This window comes from Oryx dammah, unplaced genomic scaffold, assembly GCF_014754425.2.
Source record: "Oryx dammah isolate SB20612 unplaced genomic scaffold, SCBI_Odam_1.1 HiC_scaffold_8, whole genome shotgun sequence".
Lineage (NCBI taxonomy): Eukaryota > Metazoa > Chordata > Mammalia > Artiodactyla > Bovidae > Oryx > Oryx dammah.
The window spans coordinates 18671082-18686864 of NW_024070192.1; the positions used below are offsets into that span (position 1 = coordinate 18671082).

At 51.1% G+C, this 15783-nt stretch overlaps 1 protein-coding gene and 1 long non-coding RNA gene across 2 annotated transcripts; one reads left to right on the forward strand and one right to left on the reverse strand.

The window, feature by feature from the left end:
* The first annotated feature begins 223 nt into the window (after positions 1-223).
* Positions 224-852, forward strand: PPY (pancreatic polypeptide). The gene is made up of 3 exons (XM_040245199.1): positions 224-414; positions 611-682; positions 828-852. Exons 1-3 carry the CDS (start codon positions 224-226, stop codon positions 850-852), a joined length of 288 nt encoding a protein of 95 aa, XP_040101133.1.
* A 2926-nt stretch (positions 853-3778) lies between these two features.
* On the reverse strand, positions 3779-4497 carry LOC120867048. The gene is made up of 2 exons (XR_005721799.1): positions 4354-4497; positions 3779-4204 (listed from the first exon to the last, which is right to left on the reverse strand). It is a non-coding gene; the product is annotated as an uncharacterized LOC120867048 (long non-coding RNA).
* Between the last annotated feature and the right edge of the window lie 11286 nt (positions 4498-15783).

The following is a 15783-nucleotide window of genomic DNA, read 5'->3' on the forward strand; positions in this document are numbered from 1 at the left end:
TTTCTGCTTTGCCTAGGCCTAGCTGAGCTCCAGCTGCTGTTCTGCTCTGAAGAGGGGGCTGGTGAGCTCTCCAGGGCAGGTCTAGGAGGTGGGGTGATCAGCTCCCAGTAGCCCTTAGCTCTGCCCCTTGGTCTCCAGGCTTGGAGAAATGGGTGATGGGCTAGGGGGAGGGGGGCGGGGTGGGTGCTATGCTCCCTCTATCTCCCTGATCCTGGCTCCTCAGATGGCTGCCGTGCACCGCTGCCTCTTCCTGCTCCTTCTGTCCACGTGCGTGGCTCTGTTGCTGCAGCCACCCCTGGGTGCCCTGGGAGCCCCGCTGGAGCCAGAGTATCCGGGGGACAATGCCACGCCAGAGCAAATGGCCCAATACGCGGCTGAGCTCCGCAGATACATCAACATGCTGACCAGGCCCAGGTGAGTGTGAGACGGGGAGAGAGGCCCCAGCCAAGACCCCAGGCCCAGCCCCTTCCATGTTCTTTGGGAGCAGAGCATCTCTACAGTCTGGCCCAGGCCCCTGTGCCCTGGGCAGGATGGTGCCCAGGGGTAGGTATGAGGCAGGTGAACTGGTACCTGGCCATAGTGCTGGCCCCGGCTGTCTCTCCCCTCCTAGGTATGGGAAAAGAGACAAAGAAGGCACGCTGGACTTCTTGGAGTGTGGGTCTCCCCACTCAGCGGTCCCCAGGTGGGTTTTGTTCTTTGTCCTGTGTGCCCAGATGCCTGGGGCAGGAAATGGGGGTGTGTAGAATGGGGGAGAACAGGTGCCTGAGGTCTCCAGAGGGCACAAGGACTACTCACTCACACTGCTGTGTTTTGCCCTCTTCTTGCAGGGAGATCAGTACAATGGACTCATAATGCCACCTCCTGCTTCTCTGACTCCAGGGTGAGGCTGGCCCAGCTCTCCCACCTGCACCCTTGTCTCTGGCTGTAGCTTGCTCCCTGCTTCCATATTGGCTAAATAAAGCAAATCAAAGTTCTTAGCCTCACTGTCTCTGTGTCTCTGTGGACCCCTGGTTGGGGCAGGAGCAGGCCAAATGCACAGGAAGAAAGGGGCAGGCAGAGAGAAGGGAACCGAGGGTGTTATGATGGATCTAGAATGTCTGGAGGGTCATCAGAGCCATTTAATTCATCCTGTCCACTTCACAGAGGGGTAAGTTGTGGCCCAGGGGTAGACGGGGACTCCCCCAAGGTCATTCAGAAAGTCAGTGAAACTTCAATGGTCCCATTTCACACCTCTAGACCCTCCCAATCATTGGCTTGATGGCAGCCCTGCCCCCAGATGGATCCCCACGAATGTGTTCTTATAGCCTAGGCAGTAGGTGAAGTGCTAGTTTGTACTAGAGAGAGTCCAGCCCAGAGGAACAACTGGGGTTAAGACAGTCACGGTTTACATCGGGGGCATTGAAGTTGCCCTCCTTGGGGCGGTGAGAGGTGGGTCACTGTGCATGATGGGCTGAAGTGTGGCCCCTCACAGGCACAGCACACAGCAGAAGCATGGCCAGAAGAGGGGGACAGAGATGGGGAGGGGTCTGGAGATAGTGTCACGTGAAATTGTTGGGAAAATGAGCGTCTGTGTGCCAGGGGCATTTAACCCTCTCAACGACTCTGTGAGGGGGGAGATACTGTTATCCTCACTCTGCAAAGGAGGAAACCGAGGCTCAGAGAGGTCCAGCATTTTGTCCAAGGTCGGGCAGCAGATGGTAATCCAATACAGGGACACAGCATCGATTTGAGAGTCAGATGAACCCGGGTTTGAATCCTGGATTGGCCATATTCCCTCTGTGTGCTTTTGGGCAGATCCATAACCTCTCTGAGTCTCAGGTTCCTCATCTGTAAAATGGAGAGAATGATAGGGTTGTAGTGAGCAGGACATGAAATGAGGCATGTGAAGTTTTTAGCATGGCCCTTACCCCAGGAAAGCGCTCAGCAGACCAGAGCTTCTGAGGGGCAGACTTGCAGCCAAGCAGCTGTTTCCATGAAGTGGGGCGGAAAGACATGAGCAGAGGGATGACTGGTCTTCAAACAAACACAGCTTCAGCTTACGGAGGGTTAGGGTTACCTCCATGTGCCTCCAGAAAAGCGCTCTGGAAGGCAGACATTCCTTGACTGTAAGGAAGCATCACTGAAGAACCAGAAAGCTGGGAAGAACTTGTTCTGAGAGGCAGTGAACTCCTGAGCATTTAAGGGTTACTCAAGCCAAGTTGCAGAAGGGAGGCTGCAGGAGGAAGCTGACCTTACAGGGAGGAGGTTGGATTAGCTGAGTGATGGCCACCTCCAGGAGACCAATCTGTGGTCTGCACGCTCCAGTTCAGGGAGGGAGAGAAGCCGGACTCTGCTTGGGGAGGCATGGGCTGCGGAGGGGTCTTAGTGGCCTCTGCCAGCCCTCCTCTTCTCGGGCATCTTGAATAAGGGGGTTGGGATGTGTGTCTATGTGTGACTGAGAGGGAGCGACCTCATCTCTCTCCTCTTTGCCTGGCCTAGGAGCACCTGAGGATAAGGGATCGTCACGGTGGGGCTGGAAGCAAGAAGTGAGAGAACGCAAACCTTTTTGGTTCCTGGAATGCCTCCTTCTGCTTCTCTCACATGCTCTGCCTGAAGGGATGAAGCCTGTGGGTTTGGGGAATGAGGGGATCCACTTTCCTGGGCTCAGCACCTCATACTGAATGCATCGCAATGACACCAGAGTCGTGGTTCTCCTCAGGTTCTGGCTGTGCCAACAACTCAAAAGTGGACCTAGGCCTTAAAAGTCAAAGGGCTAGCAAGGATGCCACACTGGGCAAGCGCATGGCTCAGGCAAGAAGAACGTCTGGGAGGGATGCTGGTTTCAGCAGAACAGTTTGGACGATGGAGCCGGAAGTCCCAGAATTTTCTCTGGCAGCTAAGGGGATGGGTTCTGAGTGGGGAGAGGTGTAGATATTTCCCAGAGGCAGGAATCGGGACTCTACTCAGAACATCCCTGTGTGAGAGTTGGATGAGGATGGGGCCTCTGCCCCTGCCCAGGCCTCTCTGATGGCCCCCAGCCCTCAGAGAAGACAGCTTCTTAGGGACGGGCCTAGGTAAGCTCCTGCCTTCCCCTTGCTCTGCTCACAGCCAGAGGGGCCAAGATGATCCCCGAAGCCAAGGCAGGACTTATGCTCTGCACACTGTGGGGGGTGGGGTGGGTGGGTGCTGTTTGTTTGCAGGCTGGCATCACGGCTGCACTGCTCCATGTAGAAACTTGAGGGGGGCGGGTGTTAAATCTGGCTGGAGCCCCTCCTCTAAGGTGGCTGGGATCCACTTCTCTCACCTATGCTCTTCCTCTTGGTTGCTGCTCAGTTGCTCAGTCGTGTCCAATTCTTTGTGACCCCATGGACTGCAGCATGCCAGGCTTCCCTGTCCTTCACTATCTCCTGGAGTTTGCTTAAACTCATGTCCATTGAATTGGTGATGCCATCCAAACATCTCATCCTTTGTTGTCTCCTACTTCTCCTGCCCGCGATCTTTCCCAGCATCAGATACCCCATGTCCAAAGGCAAAGAAGACGACGCAGCAAGACGGAAGGAGCAGCGCAATCGCGTTTAAAATCAAACCCTCTTGGCTAGGGCCTCCACAGCCGCCTCCTCAACCCCCAAATAGTGTAAGTGCCTGGGGTGTGGGAAGGAGGATGGGTTGCAGGAAGGAGGCAGGGAAGACCCCTAAACCCAGGTCTTTCCTTCCTACGGTAGGAGCTCCAGGAACCCCACTTTCCCCTCCAAGGACAGGTCCCTTCCCGCCCAGGGCTCACAGAAGTCAAGGAAGCAACAGAGATTCCGTTTCTCTTTATTGTTCTCACTGAGGGCGGGCTGGGCAGGAGTTAGGGCCCCTCTCATAGTATAAAGAGGGTCGGTGGGTGGGGAGACTTGAGTTGAACTCAAAGCCCAGCCTGGAGAAGGAAGTCCCCGGGAATCCCCTGGGTCCCCCCATCCCCCTTTCGCTCCCGCCCAACCTGCCCCCTGTTCCGAGGACCCCGACTGGGGCCAGCGGGCCCAGGCTCTCCTACCTGGGGCCCTGGGAGGAGGCTGGTGGTTGGGGTTTCGCGGTGTTCCGCGGCTAGGGGTTCGTGGTTTTCCGTCCGGGGAGTTTCGTTGCGTTCGCTGGCAGAGGTTTCGTCGCGTTCGCTGATAGGGGTTTCGTACTGTTCCTGGGGTTGTTCGCGTCACTAGAGTTCTTGGTGTTCTTGGACTTCATGCTGAGGAACACGTCTTTTCAGAAGCCACGGGGCTGCTCTGCGAGCCCAGTTCCCGGCTGCGATGAGCACGGAGCTGGGTGGGGTGGGGTAGGCCAGGGGGGCAGGTGGCGTCTGTTTCCTTCTAGCCCTTTCCCTTCCCCCTTGCCCACCTGCTATTGAAGAGCTTCTCTATGTACTTGTTGAACTGGCCTAAGCTGGACAGCCAGCGGGCGGCCCGGGACATCAGATGCTGTTGTCCTTGCAGCTCCTCCCCCACGGCCCCGTCAGGTCGCAGAAGCACCACCAGGCAAACCAGGGCTAGTGCGCACGCGCAGCGCAGAGCCGTGGGCTAGAGGGGGCGGGGCAGACAGAGGAGGGGCGGTCACGTGACGTCCGGACCCGAGACATGGGACGTAGACAGGTACACGAGCCCCGTAAAGGACTTCCAGGTACCCAGGCCGAATGGTGCACACCTGGCCACGCACAGTGATGGACACAAAGCACCGGGTACACGGGGACCCTGGCGATGGACTAGAAGGTACACCCTGAGATGGACACACCGGGATGGTATCGAGCCATTGGCCGGCTCCGTGACCTCACTGACTGATGCAACTCCTTTTCGCCTCCCTCTTGGCTCTGCGGCCTCCTTGCTGTTCCTCAAAAGTGTCAAACATGCCATTCACTCTGCCTGGAGCCTTTCTCCAGGTATCCATATGACCAACTTCCTCCTCTTCTTCATCTCAAAATTCAAAAATCATCTCAAAATTCACCTTCTAAATGGACCCTACTGGGATGCCCCTACTTAACATTGCAACTCATCTCTTCATCCTGTTCTATTCTCCCTCTCTTGCAACTTCTAACTTACTATATTCTATGCCTTTTTTTTAAATGAGTAAATCCTCAGTGGTAACCCCTCTACCAGTGTAAGCACCTGGCAGCTAAGGGGATGGGCAACTGGGCCCTTTGCCTGTTTTGTTTACTGATGTATCACAAGCACCTAGAACAATGCCTGATGCTTAGTAGGTGTCCCATGGGATTCTCCAGGCAAGAATACTGTTGTGGGTTGCCTTTTCCTACTTCAGGGGACCTTCCCCACCCAAGGACTGAACCCGAGTCTCCTGAATTGCAGGCGTATTCTTTACCATCTGAGCCACCAAGGAATCCCGGGTACTCAATAGTACATGTTAAATTAAAGACTTAACACAGTTGCATACAGGAATGATGGTCCAAGAGTCCCCATGAACACCCATCACACACAGAATTTTGTGCTGGCAACACTCAGGCGGATCCAGTGACTGATACACTGTGATGCCCATATACATGCTGCTTATGGCTGGAGCCTGTGAGACCGTTAACCCTCTCTTGGCCAGGAACTCCCCTCCTCCCCACCACCCAAAGCAGGCAACCCTGGCAGCCGTCCTGGCAGAGGGGGCTGCCCTGGCCTCACTCCTTCATGCCCTCAATGGCTTGAGGAGGGCCCCTGAGTGCCAGTCTCCATCCCAAGCTCCAGGAGAGCACAGCTGACAGGGACCACCAGACATTACCATGGTGCTGGGCAGGTGCAGAGCGGCACGGCAAAAGGATCTCTGCCCAGGACCTCCCTGGCTCTTTATATTCCTCGGCATCCATGCCCTCTTTCCCTCTAAGGCTCCACCCCTCCTCCTGCCCTGTGTCATAACCTGAGAATTGGGAACAGGGAGAGGCTGGGGGTGGAAGCACATGGGCTGCCAGCTGTCCTGAGCAGGGCACAGTCCCTGCCAGAGGCCCAGAGGTGTGGGTGGCGGAGGCAGAGGCACTGGGGAGTAAGGTAATTTTACTCCAAGCCTACAGATCCCAGGGAGGAACTGTCTCTGGGGTTGAAAGGGGGCAGTGCTTTTCCCAGAGGCTATTTTCAGGGATAGGAGGGCTTCCCTGGTGTCTCAGATGGTAAAGAATCAGCCTGCAATGCGGGAGACCTGGGTTTGATCCCTGGGTTGGGAAGATCCCATGGAGGAGGGCATGGCAACCCACTCCAGTATTCTTGCCTGGAGAATCCCCAAGGACAGAGGAGCCTGGTGGGCTACAGTCCATGGGGTTGCAAACAGTTGGACACAACTGAGCGACTAAGCACAGGAGGGAAGCTAGGTGCCCCTTACCTTCTAGCAGCCTCCAGGGTGCCTCCCTTCCCCACAGGGCTACTGTGAGGCCTCAGCTGCTGGCTTCTGGGCCTCTGGCCTCAGGAGGTGGGTGGCAGTGAAGCTGAGGTTTCTGCCTTCGGGATCACAGACCTCTCTGCTCGTCCTGGAGGATTTTCTGGCCTGCTCAGCCACTTTGGAGCCCCTGCTGTATGATCCGCAGAGCATCCTGAAGGGTGGTTGGTCTTGGCTACTTGCTTGAAGGAGGAACTCAGGTCTTGGGTTGCCTCAGGTCACAGAGTTTTGGCTGTCTGAACCTGTCAGGGCCTCTCCAACTGCTCAGCATTGCTGCTTTTCTGGGGTCAGGTTGTGAAATATCGACTGATGCTTTTTCATGCCTACCCTATCCCCAGAAGGGGCACAGTAGGAAGAATAGGGGCTTCTGGGCAGGAATCCTGATTTCACTACTTTCTGGCCATGTGACCATGATCAAAGGACATTATTTCCCCTGAGCCTCTGCAGCCTTGTCTGTGTGATGGAGCTGGCTACACCTACAGCACAGAGCTGTTGTGAAAACTGAGTCCGATGATGTAGCTGAAGCCCTTGGACAACTCCTGGCATAAATAAGCGACTAGCCAGTATGAGGCCTCCCACTCTGAGATATGCTCCCCCACTCCCCCAACCTCCATCTGGCTTTCTCCCTCAGGGGAAGTGGTGAGAAACTCATTGTCAACATAATAGAAATTTATGGGATGGCTCAGTAGCCAAGTGAGACCAGGACTACACTTCCATGGAGCCAAGGATCTCCAGGAGAAGAAATGAGATTCCTATGATAAAATTCCACAGTACAGATGAGAGGTGAGATCTAGAGGCCAGTGTACCTCAAATCCCAACAAACAGGCTATTATTTATTCCACTTAGGCACAAGCCCGGGGCTTCCCAGGGGACACTAGTGGTAAAGAACCTGCCTGCTGATGCAGGAGACATAAGAGGCATGGTTTCAATCCCTGGGTTGGGAAGATCCCCTGGAGGAGGGCATTACCACCCACTCCCAATATTCTTGCCTGAAGAATCCCATGGACAGAGGGGCTTGGCGGGCTGCAGTCCATGGGGTCACAAAGAGTTGACATGATTGAAGTGACTTAGCATGCATGCACAAGCCCAGCTCTGATACCCCGTCTCCAAAAGAGCTCCAATATGTGTCTTCTTGTAGCGTTGGCTGTGAGAACCCAGGCTGCCCTTACAAATCCCTGGGCTCCTCCTCAGGCACCCAGGGCCTTCAGTCCCTCACTGTTCTGGGTTCAGTTCATTCCAGGAACCCTCAAGTTCTGAGGGCTGGTGCTCGACTCCCCTCCTTCCTTAGCCAGGATAAAAGAAAATGCTCAATGGGGTGAGCAGGTTGGGGGAGGAGGCCTAAAGAACGCTGTATTAATATCAATAACAGTAGTTCTGTGAGTATAGAGTTACATACTGATAACTGATAAACCTTGCGGCTGCTCAGTGCCGGGTACCAGGAGGAGCATTCTGGTACAGCAGCTATAATTTTGATGATCCATGCAGGCATTGTTAACTGCTTTCACATTTGAGGAGTCAGAGAAGTTCTGAGACCTATCTAATTAGATCTGGAGGAGCAGTCCCATCTTCTTGGAAAGCTGCCCCTAGCCAGGTACATGCCTGTCTTTCCCTCAGGCCTCCAACCATCTGCTGTCCTGAGTCCCGCTCCATTGCCTCCCAGTTCCTTCACCCATCTAGTGCTCCTAACTCCCGCAGGGGGGCTGGTCACCTTCTGTGCCCCTCCCCTCCCCAGTCTCCTTCCATCTGCTTGGCTGTTTTTCCCAGGGGCCTTTTTGAGTGATTGCTTCCCTGCTCCTTCAGGCAAGACACTGGCATCGGCATCAGACTGACCTGGGCTCCAAGTTTGCTGTGCTGCCTGCTGCCTGTGTGTTCCTGGATAAGTCACTTTGCTTCTCTGAGCATGATGTCCTCAGCTATGGCCGGTACACACAGCTAGGTCATGGGGTTATTGGGAGGCAAAGCTGAGAGGAAGCTCCTCAGGCGTTAAGCTACAAATCTGCCTTGAATTCTGTGAGTCGCCCCCAGACCCTTCAGACAAATTTCCTCTTTTGCTTAAACTGGCTTGAGTTGGACTTTTACTTGCAACCAAAGTCTTCCCTGGTGGCTCAGATGGTAAAGAATCTGCCTGCCGTGCTGGAGACCTGGGTTCCATCCCTGGGTTAGGAAGATCCCCTGGAGAAGGAAATGGCAACCCACTCCAGTATTCTTGCCTGGAGAATTCCATGAACAGAAGAGCTTGGTGGGCTACAGTCCATGGGGACGCAAAGAGTCCAACACGACTGAGCGATTAACAAACTGTCACGCGAGTGTACGTTCCTCAGTTCTTTGTCTCATCACAACAAAGATTTGGAGTGACGGACATTAAAGCCCCCTCAGCGTGTCACAGCTCTCAGGTCTTGGATAGACCATGTTATAGCTCTCAGGTCTCGAATGGACCATGTTATAGCTCTTAGACAAATCAGTGTTACAGCTCTAATTTATTTAGAAGATAGCAGGAAAATCCATCTTTGAGGGGTGAGGGCACGTTGATCCAAAGACACGAGGAGAAGAGCACCCCAACGCGCGGGGGAGAGAGAGAGAGAGAGCTAGCTTTGGCTCCTCTATTTATGTTTATCTCTCCCTGGGCCTATCCTATGTAAATTGGGCCAGCCAGGAGTGTTGTTTGTTTTACCTGAGGTCCTCACTCCGGTCCTCGGACCTTCTTTTGTTCTATTTTTGCGGGCTTTTCCCTTCCTTGTCTTTTAGCCAGTGCCATTTGGGACTCCTTTTCCCTATTCTACCTACCTAACAGAACCAAACCAAAGAAAACTGAAAAACTTCCCATTACTTCCTGGATAAAGTCTAATCTTCTTAGCATGATGTCTTCACAATTTGAACTCAAGTCCCTCACAATTTGAACTCAACCTACTTTAAAAAAAAGAAAAAGAAAAACCTGTAAAAACTTTATAGAAGAATTTAAACACAAAAATCTGCCCATTTTAAATATATAATAGAATGCATCTTGACAAATATGTAGTCACCCCCACAGTCTAGATTCAGAACATTTCTGCCACCCCAGCAAGTTCCCTCTTGCTCCTTTTCAGTTCCTCTGGCCCCAGGCCAGCGCTGATCTGATCTCCATCGGTTAGTGTTGCCTGTTTTATTTTAGTTTTGCCATTCATACTATTGTTGTTCAGTCGCCAAGTCGTATCTGACTTTTTGCAACCCCATGGACTGCAGCACGCCAGGCCTCCCTGTCCCTCACCATTCATATAAATGGCATCAAACAGTGTGTTCTCTTTGTGTCTGGCTTCTTTCATTCAGTATCACGTTTTTGACATTTCCGTGTAGTGTTAGGCATCTTGGCCATTTGTTCTCTTTTCTTGTTGAATGGTACTCTTCCTTTGTGAGTTGTATCACAGTTTGTTCATCTTCCCCCTGTTCTCGTCATTTGCATTTCAGTCCACTTTCTTCAGCCACATTCCTGCTGTTCCTGGCTCATTGCACCTGTCTAGCCCTCTGCCTGCTACATTCCAATGGTCTCCTAGACAGCCTCGCACTTTCACATTCCTGCTCCTTTGCTTGTGCTGCTGCTTGTCTGGAATGAATTGTTTCTCCTCCTCTGCCTGGTAAAACACTCCTGCCCCCAGCCCCGGGGGCAATTCCGCTTTGGTGAGGCCTCCCTGGTCCCCTCCCTGCCCTGCCCTGGGATGCTGGGGCTTCTTTTTCTGCTTCGGTGACTGTGTTTATGATGGTGTTTATGGGGTCTGCTGACAGGTGATGCCCACGTCTGGTTCTTGTGCCAGCCTGAACTCCAGCAGAGGGAACAGTGCCTTAGTCATTCCCCATCCCACGGATAGGGCCCAGTGCCTGGAGAACAGATGCCTGGGGTTAGTTGAGAGAACGCGTGTTAACTACCTTGCCTGAGTAACAGAATATGAAAAATCAGGATGTGAGTTTCACTTCTTTGAATATTCCGAGAGGGATGAGGAGGAGGGGCAGGACAGGCCACCTCCCAGAAGGGGCCAAAGCCGCCCGGGGAAGGATCAGAGAACCTTGGAGAGAAATGGGGGAGCCAGTTCTTGAGTCTGGTTCTTCTTGCCTGAGCTTGGCAGGGACATCCAATACCCTTTTGCTCAAGCCGGAGAAGGCGATAGCACCCCACTCCAGTACTCTTGCCTGGAAAATCCCATGGACGGAGGAGCCTGGTAGACTGCAGTCCATGGGGTCGCACAGAGTCGGACACGACTAAGCAACTTCACTTTCACTTTTCACTTTCATGCATTGGAGAAGGAAATGGCAACCCACTCTAGTGTTCTTGCCTGGAGAATCCCAGGGACGAGGAAGCCTGGTGGGCTGCCGTCTATGGGGTCTCACAGAATCGGACATGACTGAAGCAACTTAACAGCAGCAGCAGCAGCAGCAGAGACTCCTTCCAAAGGCGGCCGGCCTAGCTCTCTCCTCACAGCCTGTGGAGCTGAGAGCTTCAGACTCAAATCTTTTGCCTTAAGGAATCTCTTTGATGATGTGGGTATCTGGGCTAACTCATGGGAGGCTGGCGGAGCTGCTCCCATGCCTGGGACTCAGTAGCTCAGTCTTCTTGATGTCCTTCCATCCTCTTTGTCTTGACCTCACTCTTAGGCCACAAGCTTTGACCTGATCTAGCTAAGCCTTTTAACTGGATCCCAAAGCAGAGTAGGGGTGCAGGTGTTCTAAAAACAGTTCTTGTTTATGCAGAGGGGAGTGTTCTGGAAAATCGCAGAGGGGAGTGTTCTGGAAAATCCCAGACGGGAAGCCCTCAGGGTCCTGCTTTAGTTCAAGAGGTCACTTAACATTTTTTTTTGTTTGTTTCCCATGTGGCAAAAGTTTTATTACAGTGAAAAAGGGATAGAAGAAGCTTCTGACATAGACATCAGAAGGGGGCAGAGAGTGCTTTTTCACCAGCAGCAAGCTAGTAAAAAAATATTTATTTGGTCGCATCGGGTCTTAGTTGTGGCACATGGTATCTAGTTCCCTGACCAGGGATTGAACCTGGGCTACCTGCATTGGAAGCATGGAGTCTTAGCCACTGAACCACTAGGAAAGTCCCCACTTGGCATGTTTATTGCACAGTGTTTATGGAGCACCTGTCTGCCTGCAGGGGTTGTAGGCACTGGGGCACATCATGAAATCAATAAAGTTCCCCTTCTAGGAGCTTCAGTCCCACTCACACTCTTACTGGGGGATGGTGGCTCAGAGAGTAAAGAATCCACCTGCAATTCAGGAGACAGGGGTTCCATCCCTGGGTAAGGAAGAACCCCTGGAGAAGGGAATGTCTACTCACTCCAGTATTCTTGCCTAGAAAATTCCATGGACAGAGGAGCCTGGGGAGATACAGTCCATGGGGTCACAAAAGGTCAGAGGCAACTGAGCAACTATCACTTTCACTTTCAAAGGTTTCATTGAGATATAATTCATATATCATAAAATTCATCCATTTACTGAATATAGTTCACTGGTTTCTGGTATATTCACAGAACTGTGCAGTTGCCATCACAATCAATTTCAGAGTATTTTTTTTAATCACCTCCCAAAAGATACTCCATGCCCTTTGGCAGTCATCTTCTATCCTTCCCAGCCCTAGACAGCCAGCAGTCAACTTTTATAGCTGAAAAACATTCCATTTCATGGCTATAGCACATTTTGTTTATCCATCCATCAATTGATATATACTTGGTTTGTTTCCACTTTTTGGCTATAATGAATAACATTGCTATATGTGGACCCCAGGTTTTCATTTCTTTTGAGTCCACACCTAGGAGTGGAATCGCTGGATCATATGGTTCTTTGTTCAGCGTTTTGAGGAACTGCCAGACTGTGTCCCACGGGGCTGCTGCACCATTGGTTCTATGCGCTCACTGAGGGAGGCTCCCCTGGGCCAGACCAGAGTGAGAACTAGTGAGCTGATGTCATCTTTCCTGTAAGACAAAATACCAGTAATTTCCCAACCAGAGTTTAGTTTCCTAGCCTCAATTTAAGATGATATTATTTGCATTCTTGCCATTCGAATATTTAGTCTACTACTGAAGGCTCAATATATAACCTACTTGATTTCTTAACCTGATAGCTACATTCTCTCATAAACCACCACAGACAACTGTTTCCTCCAGAACCTTCCATTTTGGGCCACATTCTCAGTCCCAGGGGAATGCCCGGTTCTGGCTTCATTGTCAGCGTGAGCAGTGGTGAGATGCCCATGTGCGTGACTCCTGAGGCCTGTGCAGGCAGAGGACGAGAAGGAGCTGGGTTTTTTAAAAAATATTTATTATTTATTTTGGTTGCGCTGGGTCTTAGTTGCAGACTGTGGTGTGCGGGCTTGGTTGCCCAGCTGCATGTGGGCATCCCTACCCCACAAGGGATTTGAATCTGCATCCCCTGCATTGCAAGGCAGATTCTTAACTCCTGGACCACCAGGGAAATCCCTGGGATGTTTTTTTCTTTTTTTAAATTATATTTTATTTATTTTTTAAAAAGTTTTTTTTTAAATTGTGATAAAAGTCACATAATGTTAAACATACTATTTTAACCATATTTAACTTTATGGTTCAGTGGCACGAAGTATGTTCACATTGTTGTAGAACTCTCACCATCACCTATCTCCCCAAGTTTTCACCTCCCTAGACTGAAACTCTGTCTCCATTAAACACTAACTCCCCATTCCCTCTCCGTTCTTCCTTAACCTGGGCCCAGCCTCAGGGATTGACCAATGTACTTTCTGACTCTATGAAGTTGACTATATTCTAGGTACTTTAGTACTTCGTGTGTGTGCTGTGCTTAGTCACTCAGTCATGTCTGACTCTTTGTAACCCCATGGACTGTAGCCCACCAGGCTCCTCTGTCCATGGGGATTCTCCAGGCAAGAATACTGGAGTGGGTTGCTATGCCCTCCTCCATGGGATCTTCCCAACCCAGGGATCGAACCCAGGTCTTCCACATTGCAGGGGGATTCTTTACTGTCTGGGCCACCAGGAAAGCCCAATACCTCGTATAAGTGGAATCAAACAGTATTTGTCCACACCCCGTGTGTGTTGGAATGCATTTTTAAGGTTAACTTAATATATGGAGGAGTTTGGTCCCTGGGTTGGGAAGATTCCCCTGGAGGAGGGCATGGCAACCCACTCCAGTGTCCTTGCCTAGAGAATTCCATGGATAAGAGTCTGGCTGGCTATAGTTCATAGGGTCAAAAAGAGTTGGACACAACTAAAGCGACTTAGCACACAGCACAATACATGGAGGAGGAGCTATTTTGACCGAATTTTTGCTGGCAGAGAAGTACCTCCTATCCTTCATCCTTAGACCCTAGAAGAGAAGGAAGACAGCTCCCTTATCATAGGATCACAAACTAACGAATGCCTAATGTGTCCCTTTCCCAGCCCCCCTCTCCCATCCAAATAGGGGTGCCCTAAGAGGAATGTTAGCTTCACATCAGACCCAGGAGAAGTGGGAGAGAATTTGGCATTGACTTAATTAAAATGTCTGCTAAATAGGTAAACAACAAGGACCTACTCTAAGGTACGGGGGGCTATATTCAATATCTTGTAATATCCTATAATGGAAAAGAATATATTTACAACTGAATCACTTTGCTGTGCACCAGAAACTAATACAACAGTGTAAACCAACTATGAAAGTGGAAGTGTTAGTCTTTCAGTCATGTCCGACTCTTATTGACCCCATAGACTCTAGCCTGCCAGGCTCCTCTGTCCATGGAATTCTCCAGACAAGAATACTGGAGTGGGTTGCCATTCCCTTCTTCAGGGGATCTTCCTGACTCAGGGATTGAACCAGGGTCTCTTGCTTTGCAGGCAGATTCTTTATTGTCTGAGCCACCAGGGAAGCCCATACCTAAAAAAAAAAAAAAAAAAATCTGATGAAACATGAAAGCATATATTCTTAAAATTCATAAAAAGAAATATCTTTTTTAACCAATTCAACATAATTAAGATTTATACAATTTTCACACAAAGCAGGATACAAAGAGAAACATTTTTTATCGTGCAGATACTGATCAACCATTTTTGCATGTCTCTTTGGATGGAAGGAGGGCTTCCTTGCTGGCTCAGATGGTAAAGAATCTGCCTGCAATTCGGGAGACCTGAGTTCCATCACTGGGTTGGGAAGATGCCCTTGAGAAGGGCATGGCTACCCACTCCAGTATTCTTGCGTAGAGAATTCCATGGACAGAGGAGCCTGACGGGCTACAGTCCATGGAGTGGCCTTTGCCACTTTCACTTTTAGTTTTGGAAGGAGAGGGACAGTCTTCCTGAGTGAGGGAATGGAGTTGACTCCTCTTGAGGGCATTGGCTCTGCCCCTGCTCTCAGATGCTGTGCCAGGGACAGTGAGGACCAGAGGCCCTGCAGCCCCCAGCTGGGTGTGGCCAGAGACCAGTCGTGGACTTCTCTGGGCTCCTGAGTCCTTAGACACCAAACTTAAGCTCCCCTCACAGGGTGGGCACTAGAGAGCACAGAGGGAAGCATCAGTTCTGGGTGGCCTCTTTTCTTCTCTTGGTTCTGGGGGTCCATTCATCTCCCTCTCCTGGGTTCCCTCAGCTCTTCCTGCTGTCCCTAGTGTCTGCCACATTCACAGCTGCCTTCTCAGCAAAGAGGCTTTGGGGGTCATCTCTGCATCTAGTCACCTGGCAGTCCTCACCTGTCCACACCGTAGCCCCAGTCTCACACCCAAGGGCCTCAGGCCACATCTCCTGCTGACAATCCCTGCCTCGAACCTGTTCCCAGCCTTGGCTGTATGTTGGAATACCCTGGGAACTTTTCAAACTTCTTTTGTGTGACCCCTCCCTCAGAGCCTGCATGCACGTTAGCAGAGCATTCACTTGACGTCAGGCGCTTCACTAGATGCTGGAATTACAGTGGTTAATAAGATGAAGTCAACATCTTCAAAGACCTTTACAGTAGTAGGAATAGGTACTTAGTGGAATAATTAATATTTCAAAAAATATCTTCAAAGAACTTTACAGTAGTGGGTGGCGGTGGTGGTTTATTCGCTAAGTCATGTCTGACTCTTGTAACCCCATGGACTGTAGCCCGCCAGGCTCCTCTGTCCATGGGATTCTCCAGGCAAGACTACTGGAGTGGGTTGCCATTTCCTTCTCCAGGGGATCTTCCCGACCCAGGAATCGAACCCCGGTCTCCTGCACTGCACCCAGATTCTTTACTGACTGAGCTATAAGGGAATGGAAATAGGTACTTATTTAGTAGAATAATTAATATTTCAAAAAATATCTATCAAGAGGCTACTTTTTGGAAATCCCTGTTGGAAAGGTTTTTATCTCCTTTATGAGCAGAGTGGAAGGTGATCTCTTTAGATACATGGATGGATGGAGTCGGGAGGGATTTTAGTTAACTAATCCTCCCATTTTACAGATGAGAAAACCA

Coding starts and splice junctions, on each gene's coding strand:
- PPY (XM_040245199.1), top strand. CDS start 224: ATGGCTGCCGTGCACCGCTGCCTCTTCCTGCTCCTTCTGTCCACGTGC. Junction 415..610: donor AACATGCTGACCAGGCCCAG/GTGAGTGTGAGA, acceptor CTCCCCTCCTAG/GTATGGGAAAAGAGACAAAG. Junction 683..827: donor CCCCACTCAGCGGTCCCCAG/GTGGGTTTTGTT, acceptor CTCTTCTTGCAG/GGAGATCAGTACAATGGACT.